The sequence below is a fragment of the Ranitomeya variabilis genome, chromosome 3 (genome assembly GCF_051348905.1).
Source record: "Ranitomeya variabilis isolate aRanVar5 chromosome 3, aRanVar5.hap1, whole genome shotgun sequence".
Lineage (NCBI taxonomy): Eukaryota > Metazoa > Chordata > Amphibia > Anura > Dendrobatidae > Ranitomeya > Ranitomeya variabilis.
Window position 1 is genome coordinate 718547019 of NC_135234.1, and position 17533 is coordinate 718564551.

The 17533-nt window shown below is 48.9% G+C and overlaps 1 protein-coding gene across 2 annotated transcripts in view; it reads right to left on the reverse strand.

Annotated features, from left to right (window-relative positions):
* Positions 1–17533, reverse strand: part of RNF17 (ring finger protein 17) — a 362040-nt gene that overhangs the window by 131947 nt on the left and 212560 nt on the right. For both annotated transcript variants that reach the window (XM_077298329.1, XM_077298328.1), the window contains exons 24-25: positions 16502–16617; positions 11857–12152 (exon numbers count right to left, since the gene is read on the reverse strand). In XM_077298329.1, coding sequence (XP_077154444.1) covers positions 11857–12152; positions 16502–16617 — 412 coding nt within the window. The remainder of the gene's footprint in view (positions 1–11856; positions 12153–16501; positions 16618–17533) is intronic.

The following is a 17533-nucleotide window of genomic DNA, read 5'->3' on the forward strand; positions in this document are numbered from 1 at the left end:
TTAGTGTTTCTTATACCTGTTAGGAGGAGTTGCTCAGGAATAAGCACACAAAGCCGTTAGTACTTTTCTGCTTATCTTTATCAGTCAACCAAGATGAAGAAGGCAGTGAGTAAGGCACGTGGGCGTGGAGCAGGGAGGGGACGTGGGGATTCTGTGCCTGCTGCGGGCACCGGTGACTCATCAGCACCCACTTTCACCAGGCAACAGTCATTCATGCGCAGCTTTGTGTCAGAGCGCCGTACACCGCTGCTGCGTGAAGAACAAATTGAAGCCGTTGTCGGATGGATGGCAGCTAATGCATCAACTTCAATTAGTGCCACATCCTCTCAGACACAGAGCACTGGAGAGCAGCCATCTGTCTCTTCACCACCTGCCAAATTGCCCAGGCAGACAGAGAGCCCAGGACAGGAGCCGTCTCTACTTCTGTTCTCTGAATCTCTTGGCTTGGAAACAGGGGGCCAGCCAAGCAGCATTGGAGAAATGGAAGAAGAGGCAGGGTGCAGTGATGCCCAACAGCTTTTTCTCTCTTCCTCTGAAGAGGCGGGTGGGCCAGTGGCTCCGGTCACCACATCGCAGGCCGCATCAGCTGATGATGACACTCAGGTGCCACTTACTGGTGCGTGCTCTGCTGCTGAGACTACCCAGGAGGAGCAGTTGGGGGCAGAGGGTAGTGTAGATGATGAGGTCCTTGACCCATCTTGGCGTGAGGGACAGGAAGGTGGTGGGAGCAGCTCTGAGGAAGAGATTCCCCGTACGGCCCAAAGAGGGAGAGGGAGGGGGAGGACTGCGGATCCTGCAGCCTCCGCTTTGGCACCCGTTAGGAGCATGTCTCTTCCAAAAGCCAAAAAGGGCGCTCCCAAGACTTGCAGTGCCTGGTCCTTTTTTGACACAGTTGCAGATGACATTTGCTATGTCAGATGCAAGGTGTGTCATCAAAAAGTCAAAAGAGGTCGAAATGTCAGCAACCTCAATACCTCCAACATGTGGAAACATGTGCGCAACAGGCACCCGGCGGAGTTAGAAAAACACACTGAAGAGCTAGGCCAACCAACAGCGGCAGCTACCACCTCTTCAGCTTGTGTTGCCTCTTCCTCTAGCTCACACGCAGCTGGTTCGGCTTCCTCCCAGGATCGCCGTGGAAGAACCTCTGGCCCTGTTGTCCAGAGACCCGCTGTAATTCCACCCGCAGCACCACTTTCCCAGTCATCCACACACTCCCAGCCCAGTCTACAGCCATCGGTAGTACAGGCATGGGAGAAAAGGCGGCCTTTCTCGTCAAACCACCCACGAGCACAGGCTCTGACTGCAGGCATTGCCAAACTTCTGTCACTGGAAATGCTGTCATTCAGGCTGGTGGAGACTGACAGCTTCCGTGACTTGATGTCATTGGCAGTCCCACAGTACAAATGTGCCCAGCCGCTTTTACTTCAGCAGGCAAGCCGTCCCTGCCCTGCACAAGCATGTGGAGGGACACATAAAACACGCGCTACTGAACGCCGTCAGTAGCAAGGTCCACCTCACCACCGATGTGTGGACCAGTCAACATGGACAGGGGCGATACCTTTCCCTCACTGCCCATTGGGTTAATGTCGTTGAACCGGGTACAGACCGTGCGAGTGGCGCAGGACGTGTCCTGCCCACTCCAAGGATTGCAGGAATCCATTCTGTACGCATTGACTCCTCCTCTTACACCAGTTCCTCAGAATCATCGCTGCAGGAGCCGTCACAGTCCACCTCCACATGGACCCGTGATGAACGTGTACCTGTTACGACCGACATGAGCACAGCCGTGGCCAAACGTCAACAGGCCGTCTTGAAATTAATTTTTTTGGGGAATCGTAGCCACACAGCGCAGGAGCTCTGGAATGCCATCAAGCAGGAGAGCGATGTGTGGTTTGTGCCAGCGAATCTCCAGCCAGGCATGGTAGTGTGTGATAATGGCCGAAATCTGGTGGCAGCTCTGGGCCTCGGCAACCTCACTCACATCCCATGTCTGGCACATGTGCTCAATTTGGTCGTGCAGAGCTTTTTGAGGGACTATCCGGATCTTGATGCACTGCTGCACAAGGTCCGCCTAGAGTGTGCTCACTTGCGGCGTTCCAGCACGGCAAAAGCGCGCATTGCGGCTCTGCAGCGCCGACACCGCCTGCCGGAACATCGCATCATATGTGACCTACCTACCAGGTGGAATTCCACGTTACATATGTTGGAGCGGTTGTGTGAGCAGCAGCAAGCTGTAATGGAGTACCAGCTGCTTCAGGCGCAAAGAAGTCGCAGTCAGCGCCGTACAGACTTCACAACCACAGAGTGGGCCACTATGAATGACGTCTGCCAGGTTTTGCGTCCCTTTGATTATTCCACGCGGATGGCGAGTGCAGATGATGCACTAGTCAGCATGACTGTCCCCCTTATCTGCCTGCTTGAAAAATCACTGCAAGCGCTAAGGGATGATGTTGTGGAAGAGGTGGAGGATGAGGATTCACCATTTCCATCATCTTCTGGACAGTCAGCGCCACATGGTTCCTCACAAACGCGTAGGCAGGGGACAGTTTGTGAGGAGGATGAGGAGGAGTCAATGGAGGAGGAAGACATCCGTCCAGAGGAGGGAGTTACCGAATTGTCCAGTACTCAGTGTGTACAGCGAGGGTGGGGTGATGACGAGCGGGCAGAGATCACGCCTCCAACAGGGGACAGCATTTCTTGGGCAGTTGGCAGTCTGCAGCACATGGTGGATTACATGCTGCAGTGCCTGAGAAACGACCGCCGCATCGCCCACATTCTCAACATGTCTGATTATTGGGTGTTCACCCTCCTCGATCCTCGCTACCGGGACAACGTAGAAAGCATCATCACACCGTTGAACCGGGAGCGAAAAATGCGGGAGTACCAAGACACACTGGTGAATTCCATCATCTTCTCCATTCCAACTGAGAGAAGTGCTGCTAGTGCATTCCAAAGCAGCTCAGTGCGTCCAGGCAGTGGTGGAGGCTCTGCACAAAGAGGGAGCAGAAGCAGTGCCTCTGCCCAAGGCAAGACCAGTATGGCCCAACTGTGGCACAGTTTTCTGTGCCCCCCACAAAAGTCTACACCATCACAGACGGCTCCAGTCAGCAGGAGGCAACGGTTCCGTCAGATGGTGACAGACTACATGTCTTGCCCTCTTGCTGTACTCCCAGACGGCTCTTCACCTTTCAAGTTTTGGGTCTCAAAGCTGGATACATGGCCAGAGCTAAGCCAGTATGCATTGGAGGTGCTGGCTTGCCCTGCGGCTAGTGTATTATCGGAACGCGTCTTTAGTGCTGCAGGTGGTGTACTAACTGACCGTCGCATGCGACTATCCTCCGATAACGTTGACCGGCTTACTTTCCTGAAAATGAACAAGGCCTGGATCTCGCAGGAATTTGCCACTCCTCCTCCTGATTAAATAATTAGGTCACTGTATACGTTATCCAGGTCTCCTGTTGTGTTCATCTTTCTACCACCTGAACTTAAATTCCTGGGCTCCAACACCGCCAGTTGAGGCTCAGAAGTGCCGTCTGCACAGTCAAAACATACGACCCAGTGTTATTGGGTTTCAGTAACGTCAGCTGATCCCCAGCTGTGTAGCCGGCAATGTGTCATGCGACCGCCACGCTGACACAACAACTGAAATGTAAGGGAATCTGTCCCCCCCCCCCAAGGCGTTTGTTACTGAAAGAGCCACCTTGTGCAGCAGTAATGCTGCACAAGGAAAAGGTAGCTATTTTGGTTTAGCTCCTTGCACACGCAGAACTTAACACTTATAAAATGTGTCCACTGATACCGTAAAACCGTCCCGGAGGTGGGACTTTCCTTCGTAATATGACGCAGCACAGCCGTCATTCCTCCCCCCCCTGGCGCCGCACCCCGGCTCCTCAGCGTTGTTTGATTCCGTCCCGGAGCCTGCGCTGTTATGTTATCCCGTGGCCAGGCACACTTAGCGCTGCCAGTCTTCTGGCATCATTTGGTGTCAGGATGGCTGCGCCTGTGCGGCCGCGCTGGCCGAGAGCCCGCCTCGCAGTGTCTTCTGATTTAATCCCACTGGGGGCCTAGGATCCATGGACATGCGCAGCGCATATCTGAACCTCCACCTCTCACTCATCTCCCTATGGCTTCTTCAGACTGTTCGGTGTCAGCTGGTCCCTAATAGCATGCCACGGCCGTGACACCGCACAGTCTTAAGAAGCCGTAGGGAGGGGAGTGAGAGGCGAGGATATGCACTGCGCATGGCCATGGATCCCAGGCCCCCAGTGGGATAAAATCAGAAGACACTGCGAGGCGGGCTCTCGGCCAGCGCGGCCGCACAGGCGCAGCCAGCCTGACACCAAATGATGTCAGAAGATGGGCAGCGCTAAGTGTGCCTGGCCAAGGGATAACATAACAGCGCAGGCTCCGGGACGGAATCAAACTACGCTGAGGAGCCGGGGCGCGGCGCCGGGGGAGTAGGAATGACGGCTGTGCTGCGTCATATTACGAAGGAAAGTCCCACCTCCGGGACGGTTTCACGGTTTCAGGGGACACATTTTATAAGTGTTTAGTTCTGTGTTTGCAAGGAGCATGATGAAAAGAGCCACCTTTTCCTTTTGCATCTTTTGTGCTGCACAAGCTGGCTCTTTCAGCTACAAACGCCTTGGGGGGGGGGGTTAAAGGTTCCCTTTCGACTTTCTCAGGCTTCGGCCTACATTGTGTTCCTCTGCTTTTCCACCTGTCCCTGGGCTCCAACACCGCTAGTTGCCGTCCAGAAGTGCTGTCCGCACAGTCCCAACAGTCGCTCCTCTGTTATTGGGGTTCAGTAACGTCAGCTGTTCCCCAGCTGTGTGTGTGGCAATCCCTCCTACCTCCTCCTCCTCCACCTGTCCCTGGGCTCCAACACCGCTAGTTGTTGCCTGGTAGTGCTGTACGCACAGTCCCAACAGTCCCTCCTCTGTTATTGGGATTCAGTAACGTCAGCTGTTCCCCAGCTGTGTGTGTGGCAATCCCTCCTACCTCCTCCTACCTCCTCCTCCTCCACCTGTCCCTGGGCTCCAACACCGCTAGTTGCCGTCCAGAAGTGCTGTCCGCACAGTCCCAACAGTCGCTCCTCTGTTATTGGGGTTCAGTAACGTCAGCTGTTCCCCTGCTGTGTGTGTGGCAATCCCTCCTACCTCCTCCACCTCCTCCACCTGTCCCTGGGCTCCAACACCGCTAGTTGTTGCCTGGTAGTGCTGTACGCACAGTCCCAACAGTCCCTCCTCTGTTATTGGGGTTCAGTAACGTCAGCTGTTCCCCTGCTGTGTGTGTGGCAATCCCTCCTACCTCCTCCACCTCCTCCTCCTCCACCTGTCCCTGGGCTCCAACACCGCTAGTTGTTGCCTGGTAGTGCTGTACGCACAGTCCCAACAGTCCCTCCTCTGTTATTGGGGTTCAGTAACGTCAGCTGTTCCCCTGCTGTGTGTGTGGCAATCCCTCCTACCTCCTCCTACCTCCTCCTCCTCCACCTGTCCCTGGGCTCCAACACCGCTAGTTGCCGTCCAGAAGTGCTGTCCGCACAGTCCCAACAGTCCCTCCTCTGTTATTGGGGTTCAGTAACGTCAGCTGTTCCCCAGCTGTGTGTGTGGCAATCCCTCCTACCTCCTCCTCCTCCACCTGTCCCTGGGCTCCAACACCGCTAGTTGCCGTCCAGAAGTGCTGTCCGCACAGTCCCAACAGTCGCTCCTCTGTTATTGGGGTTCAGTAACGTCAGCTGTTCCCCTGCTGTGTGTGTGGCAATCCCTCCTATCTCCTCCACCTCCCCCTCCTGTCCCTGGGCTCCAACACCGCTAGTTGTTGCCTGGTAGTGCTGTGCGCACAGTCAACAGTCCCTCCTCTGTTATTGGGGTTCAGTAACGTCAGCTGTTCCCCTGCTGTGTGTGTGGCAATCCCTCCTACCTCCTCCTCCTCCACCTGTCCCTGGGCTCCAACACCGCTAGTTGCCGTCCAGAAGTGCTGTCCGCACAGTCCCAACAGTCGCTCCTCTGTTATTGGGGTTCAGTAACGTCAGCTGTTCCCCAGCTGTGTGTGTGGCAATCCCTCCTACCTCCTCCTCCTCCACCTGTCCCTGGGCTCCAACACCGCTAGTTGCCGTCCACAAGTGCTGTCCGCACAGAGCCAAACACCTCGCCAATGTGTTAGTGGGGTTCAGCACCGCCAGCTGTTCCCCTGCTGTGCAGCCGGCAACGTGTACTGCGACCGCCACGCAGGCACAACAAGTTAAATTTAAGGGAACCTGTCCCCCCCCCCCCCCCCAGGCGTTTGTTACTGAAGGAGCCACCTTGTGCAGCAGTAATGATGCAAAGGGAAAAAGTGCCTCTTTTCGTGGTGCTCCTTGCACATGCTGATCCTAACACTTATGAAAAGTGTCCCCTCCTACCGTGATACCGTCCGGTTGGTGGAACTTTCCTTTGTGATGTGACGCAGCACAGCCGTCATTCTTACCCCCTTGGCGCCGTGCGCCGCCTCCTCAGCGTTGTTTGAATCAGTCCCGGAGCCTGCGCTGTTAGGTTAGCCCTTGGCCATGCACACATTTAGCGCTGCCCGTCTTCTGACATCATTTGGTGTCAGGCTGGCTGCGCCTGTGCGGCCGCGCTGGCCGAGAGCCCGCCTCGTACTGTCTTCTGATTTAATCCCACTGGGGGCCTGAGATCCATGGACATGCGCAGTGCATATCTGAACCTCCACCTCTCACTCATCTCCCTACGGCTTCTTCAAACTGTGCGGTGTCAGCTGGTCCCTAATAGCATGCCACGGCCGTGACACCGCACAGTCAGGCAGCCAGCCTGACACCAAATGATGTCAGAAGACGGGCAGCGCAAAATGTGTGCATGGCCAAGGGCTAACCTAAGAGCGCAGGCTCCGGGACTGATTCAAACAACGCTGAGGAGGCGGCGCACGGCGCCAAGGGGGTAAGAATGACGGCTGTGCTGCGTCACATCACAAAGGAAAGTTCCACCTACCGGACAGTATCACGGTAGGAGGGGACACTTTTTATAAGTGTTAGGTTCAGCATGTGCAAGGACCATAATTAAAAGAGCTAAGTTTACCTTTTCCAGCATTAGTGCTGTACACGATGGCTCTTTCAGCTACAAACGCCTGGGGGGGGGGGGGGGTTAAAGTTTCCCTTTCAACTTGCTCCAGTGCAGGCTTCGGCCTACACTCTGCTCCCTCTCCTCCTCCTGCTGACCCTGGGCTCTAACACCGCCAGTTGGGGCCCAGATGTGCTAGCTGCACAGAGCCAAACACCAGCCAATGTGTCAGTGGGGTTCAGCACCGCCAGCTGTTCCCCTGCTGTGCAGCCGGCAACGTGTCCTGCAACTGCCACGCAGGCACAACAGACCCAAAGCTGCCGCCAGTGCAGGCTTCGGCCTACACTCTGCTCCATCTCCTCCTCCTGCTGACCCCGGGCTCTAACACCGCCAGTTGGGGCCCGGTACTGCTAGCTGCACAGAGAAAAACACCAGCCAATGTGTCAGTGGGGTTCAGCACCGCCAGCTGTTCCCCTGCTGTGCAGCCGGCATCGTGTCCTGCAAAAGCCACGCAGACACAAGAACTGAAATTGAAGGGAACCTGTCCCCCCTCCCCCAGGCGTTTGTACGTTTTTAAGGCCACCTTGTACAGCGGTAATGCTGCATGTGTGCAAGGTGGCTCATAAACGTATTCTCCTCGCACATGTGGAACTGAAAACACGTCTGAAATGTGTCCTCTGTGTGACCATTTAACCGTCCCGGGGGTGTGACTTTCCTTTGTAATGACACGCTGCAACCCCCTTGGTAGTGCTGCCCGTCTTCTGGCATCATTGTTTGGCTGCCTGCGCCTCTGCGGCCGCCCTGACCCACACAACGCCCCTCGGTGTCTTATTTCTTGGGACTGCGAGGGTGTGATTGATGGGCATGAGCAGTGCATCAGTTCGCCTGTCCCTCATCTCCTTCCGCCTTCTTCAGACTGTGCGGCTTCATGGCCGTGGCATGCGATAAGGGATCAGCTGACGCCGCACAGTCTGAAGCGGGTGTAAGGACCCGAGTGTGAGAGGCGAACATAATATGTGCTGCGCCAGGCCATGAATCCCAGCCCCGCAGTGTTTTAACAATGTTAAGACACTGAGGGGCTGGGATTCATGGTCATCGCGAACCACAGCGGCCGACATTAAATGAGGTCAGAAGATGGGCAGCGCTAACAGCGCTAGGCCAGGGGATAACACGACAGCGCAGACTCCTGTACAGCAAATAACAACGCTCAGGAGGCTGCACCCAGCACCAAGGTGGGATTCTTGACATCTGTGCTGCGTCTCATTACAAAGGGAACTCGCGCCTCCAACACAGTTTGACTGTATAAAGGGCTAAATGTTATACGTGTTTCATTCAGCGTGTGCAAGGAGCAAAATTAAAAGAGCAACCTTTGACTTGTGCAGCACTACTGCTGCATAAGCTGTGGCTCTTCTACTTTGTAACCCCTGAGGGGGGGTTAAAGGTTACCTTTGAAATTGGTTCAAGTAGGCTTCGGCCTACACTCTGCTCCCCCTGCAGAGCCCGGGCTCCAACACCGCCAGTTGGGGCCCGGTACTGCTAGCTGCACAGAGCCAAACACCAGCCAATGTGTCAGTGGGGTTCAGCACCGCCAGCTGTTCCCCTGCTGTGCAGCCGGCAACGTGTCCTGCAACTGCCACGCAGGCACAACAGACCCAAAGCTGCCGCCAGTGCAGGCTTCGGCCTACACTCTGCTCCATCTCCTCCTCCTGCTGACCCCGGGCTCTAACACCGCCAGTTGGGGCCCGGTACTGCTAGCTGCACAGAGAAAAACACCAGCCAATGTGTCAGTGGGGTTCAGCACCGCCAGCTGTTCCCCTGCTGTGCAGCCGGCATCGTGTCCTGCAAAAGCCACGCAGACACTTGCTCTTGTACCTTCTGCTCCCCATCCTGGTTCCAGTACCGTCAGCTGGTTCCGGGCAGAGCCTTTGGCTTAGGTGCCTCCCTCTGGGTATCCGAGTTCCACCAACGTCAGGTGGTCCTTGGTAGTGCTTTCAGGCACGGGTACCTCCTGCTTAGTAACCGGGTTCCAGTAACGTCAGCTGGTCTTCGGTAGTTCCATTGGCTCTTGGACCTTCGGCTACCCATCCGGGTTCCAGCACCGTCAGCTGGTTCTCGGCAGTGTCTTTTGCTCTTGTACCTTCTGCTCCCCATCCTGGTTCCAGTACCGTCAGCTGGTTCCGGGCAGAGCCTTTGGCTTAGGTGCCTCCCTCTGGGTATCCGAGTTCCACCAACGTCAGGTGGTCCTTGGTAGTGCTTTCAGGCACGGGTACCTCCTGCTTAGTAACCGGGTTCCAGTAACGTCAGCTGGTCCTCGGTAGTTCCATTGGCTCTTGGACCTTCGGGTAGCCATCCGAGTTCCAGTTCCATCAGCTGGTTCTCGGCATTTTCTCAGCCTTCTTGTACCTTCTGCTACATTTCCAAGTTCAAGAGACTAAACACGATGACCCGGAAGACCACCCCTAAGATGACGACGACACCAGAGACGACAACCACCGTGATGACGACGACCCTGGAGACGATGACCCTGAAGACCACCCCGATGACGACGACCCCGGAGACGACGACCCTGAAGACCACCCCGATGACGACGACCCCGGAGACGACGACCCTGGAGACGACGACCTGGAAGACCGAGAAGCAGAAGAACAAGAGGCTGCAGAACAAAGAGCAGAAGAACATTAAGCATAACACTAAATATCAGAGCAAAAAATATTATCTAAATTATAAGCAGAAGAAGACTAAGCAGTGTATGGGGGTGAGTCCGTTCCTCCTCATGGTGCCCCTGGATAAAGCCTGATGCTGCAGGCCAAACTGAACGCGGACAAATGTAACTCTTTTGTGACAGGCAGAACGGAAGGTGTAATCTTCAAACTTTTATAGATAACAACTACGGGAATGCCTGTCACAAATAAGAATATGATGAAGAAGTAGAATATGATGAAGATAATAGTAAAATAAAAAGAATATGAACAATGTAACCAAAAAAATAATAGGTAGAAGATGAAGATGAATAAGGTGAAGAAGTTGATGTCAAAGAAGCTGATGATGAGGATAATGAAGAAGAAAGTGTGGGAGAAGTAAAAAAGAAGGTGAAGGGCGTGGAAGTAGTGAAACATCAATATCTGACAAAATAAAAAAAAAATTAACAGTCAAAATCTTTCTACCGCCGAACGTCATAAAAAAAACCAAAATCCTGCTATTCTATTACATTGGGCTAAACCTCTGTGCCTTTAATGTCTCCGCCACGTCCCCCAATACATCCTACATTATTCTTAGTTGTTTTCCTTCATGTAGAATGAACCTACAAGTTTATAAAGGGTTTATTTTAATTCCGATATTTTCGTCCCATTGACTTGCATTGGGATCGGGTATCGGATTAGATCCGATATTTTGACGGTATCGGCCGATACTTTCCGATACCGATACTTTCCGATATCGGAAAGTATCGCTCAACACTAGTTACGGATCAACAAAATCTAAAGTAATAAAACTGTAATTAAAAAATAAAGAGGAATAAAAACAACATTATTTTTTATTTTTACTGTAGTTTACATAAAAAAATATTGTGATCTCCTGGCCCTTCAGACACTATATACTTTGAGGCCCTATACCTCCAAGGTGTTTCAGTCCCTGGAGACAAAGGGAGATCTCCAATGGTTTTTTGCAGCTTGTCTTGGAACCTTTGGAGAAGCCTGATCTTGAGAGACTCCTTCAAAACCAAGGAACAAAAATCATACTGGATTTTTTTTTTATTATTCCGTGGTCATTAGGGGCCATCCTGTCATTAAAAGGCATTTTCCAAGATATGATTATATCCATAGACGGGAAACTGTCAATGTAGTAGTCTGAGCTATCAAAATATAAGATTTATCAATCCAAATGGTACAAGTCAAAAAGAAAAAGAGAAAAAACACAAATTCCAAAACTGAGGTCTATCGGTCCCAAACTTCACTACGAAAATGCAATAAAAACATCAAATGCAACCACCAGAATGGTAGCAATAAAAAAAACTCCAGATGACCAGGCTTAAAACAAGGCTCTCCCACAGCTAGATGGAACAATAAAAACTTTACAGGACCTAGATTATGGTAGCAGAAAATATTTACTTTTACTTATCTTTTAAACAAATTTTCCCCAAAGAATGTTCCCCACTAAATTTAATGATAAAAAATAAAACTATACAAGCTTGGTATCAACATAATCGTACTGACCTGGAGAATTATGTTACCAGGTCATTTTTACTACACAATGACAAACTCTGGAAAAATGAAATCCAGAGAGCTATAGCGAAAATACATTCCTTTTCTTTTTACCATTTCACTTTCATTTTATTTGGTCACCATTTTTCATTAGTATAGAGAAATGGATAGCGTAATTCAAAACTACAAAAATTTTTTATAGCTTTTGATAGAAATAGAGGAAAATAAAAAGCAAAACGAAAATCTGGCCTTGTCGGGAAGAATTTATTAGCCCAACTATGGTATAGGTCATTAATGTGTATGCTGAGGAGAATGGCCACGGATCAGCAGGAAAATAATTAGGAAACCTGTTGGAAGTTATCTAAAGTGAACTAGGATTATAAAAAAAAAAAAAAAAGTTCTACCTATTTTCACTAAAACTAGCACCATTATTTGCCATAAATTTGCCGTTCAATACACGGCGCAAAAACTAACTTTACAGACACTACACATCTTTGACATTTAGTATTTTTTAAAGTATAAAGAGATAACATATAATACATATCCACTTTACTCGTCTTGACTGCCATGTTTTTACATTGTAAAATAAAAAGCATTACCCAAGCATTCCTGGATTACGTAGATGATTCCATCGTCACCGACATGACTGACTTTAGCTGAGAAAGTCTTCTCTTCAGGTAGCAGAGGAGGCAGGTACGGCTCATCGACCACTGGCTCCATCGCTAGCTTTTTGGGTACTGCAGCATCACTTTGCTCACTTGCCATGCTCTTGGCGCTGTCTGGCTGCGAATCACTTTCAGTGTCATCCTCTGGATCATGCTCTTGAAGACCACTCTCAGTCGAAATACTTGTACTTTTCTCAGTAGTTTCTAACATGGGCTTGTGCTTTTTTATCCTTTAAATAAAATAAGTAACGGTCATCATGTGTAATATATAGAAGAAAAAAAGCAAACATATACTGTACGCAAGGTAATGTTCTAATTCTCCACCTAATACAAACGGGGTTGTCTCAAGATCAAAAGTGGATAAAATTGCAAAATGCTTGTAAAACAGCAATTTTCCAATAGACTTCTTATTAAAAATCCTATCTGTTTTTAAGAACACTGGAATTTATAATTCCATTGTGCACAGCCCACTGACTAGGTTACTGGCCACAGTGTGGTCTCAAACAGGCTGGTTACCCACGTAAGAAGGTTTGCAGCCCGCTTGTGCCGCTCTGAAGCTGGCTAGATGTCACAGGAACTGACTCTCCTCAGTCCTTCAGCCACATCTCCCCATATGGTAAAGCTGTCTGTGCCAGAAGCCTTGGGGAACGCTCCCTTTGCACCAACGACCAAACTGTCAATCTGCAATAGCACATTTTTTCCCTCTCACTTTTTTTTGACAGCAGTAAAAGAAAACTTAACTTTGAAACCTCCCCAGAAGAGCACCTCTGAGAGAAGCACTGAATTTTTCTGAGACCATTTTGCAATTAGTGGTCCTGTACTATAGTCGGTGTATATTAAGCTTCATTAAAAAGATTACAAGAAGCGATGGGCGAACGTGCTGGAATAAAGTGTTAAGGGTCCCCCGCTCCTGCATATCTCGCTGGTGTTCGACAGCTGCAACACATGCAAGGATTGCCTAACAAAACACTGTCTGCAAATTGAGATTTTAGCTTGGCTTTTTTTTTATCCAAAGTCTTGGGGCAACTTGTTAACCCTTTTAACCCCAAGGGTGGTTAGCATGTTAATGACCGGGCCAATTTCTACAATTCTGTTGTTGTGCAATTTGTCCTGAGTACGCCGATACCCCACGTGAGGGTAAACCACTGTTTGGGCGCATGGCAGAGCTCGGAAGGGAAGGAGCGCCGTTTGACTTTTTCAACGCAGAATTGGCTGCAATGGAGATCAAACACCATGTCGCGTTTGCAGAGCCCCTGATGTGCCTAAACAGTGGAAACCCCCCCTAATTCTAACTCCAACCCTAACACACCCCTAACCCTAATCCCAACCCTAACCATAACCACACACCTAACCCGAACACGCGCCTAATCCTAATCCCAACCCTAACCACACACCTAATCCAAACATGCGCCTATCCCTAATCCCAAACCTAACCATAACCCTAACCACACACCTAATCCGAGCACACCCCTAACCCCAACCATAACCACACACCTAACCCGAACAAGCGCCTAACCCTAATCCCAACCCTAACCACACACCTAACCCAAACATGCGCCTATCCCTAATCCCAAACCTAACCATAACTCTAACCACACCCCTAATCCGAACATACCCCTAACCCTAATTCCAACCTTAACCATAACCACACACCTAACCTGAACACGTGCCTAACCCTAATCCCAACCCTAGCCACACCCCTAACCCCAACACACCCCTAATGGCTCTTTTCCATTTGCGAGAAACACGTCCGTGTCTCGCATGTGGAAACCAAGCTCTGGCGCCGGCACATTGGAGCGGAGCGTGCAGCTCCATGTGTTCCTATGCAGCCGCACGCTCCACTCTGGAGTGCCGGCGCCACAGCTTGGTTTCCACATGCGAGACACGGACGTGTTTTTCACAAATAGAAACACTCCCCTAACCCCAACACAACCCTAATCCCAACACTAACCATAACCCTAACAGCACCCTTAACCCTGACACACCCCTAACAATAATCCCAACTCTAATCCCAACCATAAACGTAATCCAAACCCTAACCCCATCTCCAGTCCAACCCTAACTTTAGCCCCAACCCTAACTTTAGCCCCAACCCTAACTTTAGCCCCAACCCTAATGGGAAAATGGAAATAAATACATTTTTATTTTATTATTTTTCCCTAACTAAGAAGGTGATCAAGGGGGGTTTGATTTACCATTTATAGCGGGTTTTTGTTTGGCAGTAGTCACACATAAAAAGACGCTTTTTATTGCAAAAATATTTTTTGCATCACCACATTTTGAGAGCTATAATTCTTCCACATTTTGGCCCACAGGGTCATGTAAGTTCTTGTTTTTCGTGGGACGAGTTGACGTTTTTATTGGTACCATTTTCAGGCACATGACATTTTTTGATCGCTTTTTATTATGATTTTTGGGAGGCAGAATGAACAAAAACCAGCGATTCATGAGTTTCTTTTGGGTGGGGCATTTATACCGTTCCGCGTGTGGTAAAATTGATAAAGCAGTTTTATTCTTCGGGTCAGTACGATTACAATATGATCTAAAAACTTATTGCATCTCTTTATTCTGAGGGCTATAACTTTATTTTTTTGCTGATGACGCTGTATGGCGGCTCGTTTTTTGCGGGACAAGATGACATTTTCAGCGGCACCATGTTTATTTATATCCGTCTTTTTAATCGCGTGTTAATCCACTTTTTGTTCGGCAGTATGATGATAAAGCATTGTTTTTTGCTTTTTTTTTAAATTTATTTATGTATTTATTTTTTTTTTTACAGAGTTCACTGAAGTAACCCCTTCTAGTGGGACGGTTTTATAAGTCGGGTCGTTACGGACACGGCAATAATAAATATTGTACTTTTGTTTGGTTTTTTTAATTTGCTGTATTTATTGGAACAATATTTATTTTTTTTCTTTATTTAGGATTTAAAAAAAAATAAATAAAAAATTTTACACATTTTTTTTTTACATTACCACTGTATAAAGTCAGATCGCTGATCTGACACTTTGCAGACCACTGTCAGATAAGCGATCTGACAGGCAGTGTAGGAGGCTTGTCAGCGCCAGCTCTCAGCAGGCACCGACGAGCCACCTAACTGCAGGACCCAGAAGGACCCTGCAGGCATCTTGAATCTGGGGGCCTGCAGGGAGGAGACCCTCGGAACAACGCGATCACATCGTTTTGTTCTGAGGGTCTAAGGGAAGCACGCAGGGAGCCCCCTCCCTGCGCAGTGCTTTCTTATGCCACCGGATCAAACAAGATCGCAGTGTTCCAGGGGGTTAAAGTGCCACGGACCGCTCCTGGAACATAGTGGCGGCTGATCGCATGACGTACTATCCCGTCGATGGTCAGACAGGCCCAGGTCACCTCGACGGGATAGTATGTCGGATGTCAGAACGGGGTTAAAGGGTCGTTATTGGCTTTTAGGATTGCTACTTACTACTAGAAAACCCTCTCTAAAATATAACTTTTAATCAGTTAATGGTAAAAACAACCTACATGACTACTCAATGAAGGTGACACCGTGTGCGCAAAAAAAAAAAAGTGTAAAAAAATATATATAAATATTAACTGTACAGGGCACCATCTCTCGTAATCTTAGGGTGCCAACCTCCGCATCTAGGTAGGTGTTCAGACAGGTACAAACGCAGGATTACATCACTCATTTCGTCACGTCGGCTGAGTAAGAATGTGATGGATGGTGCACTATCATAGATCACCTTATGATATATCCTATACTCTCTAGATAGTACCCAGGACCGTAGGGTATTTTTTGAGGCTCGTGTTCGCAGGGGCTATACTCTGCATATTATCCTCTGAGAAGAGATTGTTTTTTGAGCTACAAAAGTATCTTGGGAGTACTAATCTAACCCCGAGGCTATATGCCTATCACTACTGTAGACTCCCTTGGGTGGTAGATAGCCCTGTACAGATTATATTTATATATATTTTTACACTTTTTTGTGGGTTTTTTTGTGCACACGGTGTCACCTTCATTGAGTAGGCATGTAGGTTGTTTTTACCATTAACTGAATAAAAGATATATTTTAGAGAGGGTTTTCTAGTAGTAAGCAGTTATTCTATACCCTACAATATATTGCATATTTGTAAAATTTTAGGATTGCTACTACCAATAGGTGGCTCTAAAGTTCTAGTCCTCTTCCTCACTGAAGAGGTAATCTGCATATCTGCCTCCTAAGTAACATTAAGCTAAACTGAGCAGTTTGGTGCAAGTATGAGGGCGCCGCTTGCTGAGGAGGAGCTGACTTTTTTTTTTCTGCCTCCAGCAGACACTAAGCTACAATAAATTAGGGAGTGGTGTGCAGGAATGGTACAGGGTGATCACTGGGAGCTAACACTTCTAGCTTTGTGCTCGCCTGCTAGTAGCAGGAACATACCCTGGCATTCTGAGTCCTCCAGTAACAATGCCAGCAACACCAATCCTGCACTTCCCCATTTTTTAAGTTTTATTTTTTGTTTAAGTTTTAATAAATATATGAACGCGAGATCCTCCCTTTCTGTGTTTCAATACACGAATTAGATGTGATGTTGTAGGTTATAATTAATGGGTACAGACCTTCGATCTCTCAGCGCTAATCCCGCTGTAACCAAAGATTCAGAGATATCAACCTTCGTGCCTGCTTCATTCTTGATTAAGATTCTAACCGGTAAAGGCCAAGTAGAAACATTGTCCTAATGAAGAATACTTTATATTAAAATGGAGACGATGTTGATACAATGTTAATCGCACACCAGAAAATAAATATTAACCAAAACAGAAAAACAAAATATACCAACAGGATCACAATACAATACGTGTGCGAGCTCAACTACTTCATCCGATGCAAATAACTTTTGTAAAGAAAATCTTCATCTTATTACTGATAGAACATTAGTGGAAACGACCCATTCATAAAATAACCTAAGGTCAAAATGAGTTTGTCACTATACAATTAAGGGAAATGTTGTTGAATAAGTCTTATAGTTTGTCAAGGACCAGTGGCATAAAACTTTCCATTGGGTAAGAGTCCCTTCAGTTCTTGAAAAATGCTGGTGGTCCCAGACCTCAAAGACACAAAGCGCAAGACAATCTCTGTCTGAGAACATGGATATGCATGGTCTCAGCTCGGCTGTTTCCACCTCCCCTACTCCTTTTATGAGGCGTTGCTTCAGTCACCAGAGCGTGCATCCATCTGCACGTTCTGAGGACCAATGACTGGAATGCTATTGTTTCAAACTCTGAGGAAGACCACAAGAATGGCCTGCACTGGAGGTGACAGCGGTGAGTCTGCCTAATCTATGCCACCTATAAAGATTTAGATGAGGGCTAAACAACCGCTTTAACGTATGTTTTCAGTCTTAAGTGCTTCTAACTTTTTGCCACTAGGTTAGAGAAGAAAATCATTTTTATCGTTTGCATTTTTCAGTTTTCAAATTAACCTCCATGAGAAAACAGACTACGGATAAATCAAATCGCCAAAGGAAAAGCAAGACTACAGATTGTCAATAGGCTAGGATCACAATGGCATTGGGGGATTTGTAATAGGAACAGGAAAACTGAACACCTGAAGGACCTGGGCACAAAACGCCACCCATCTGACTACCATTG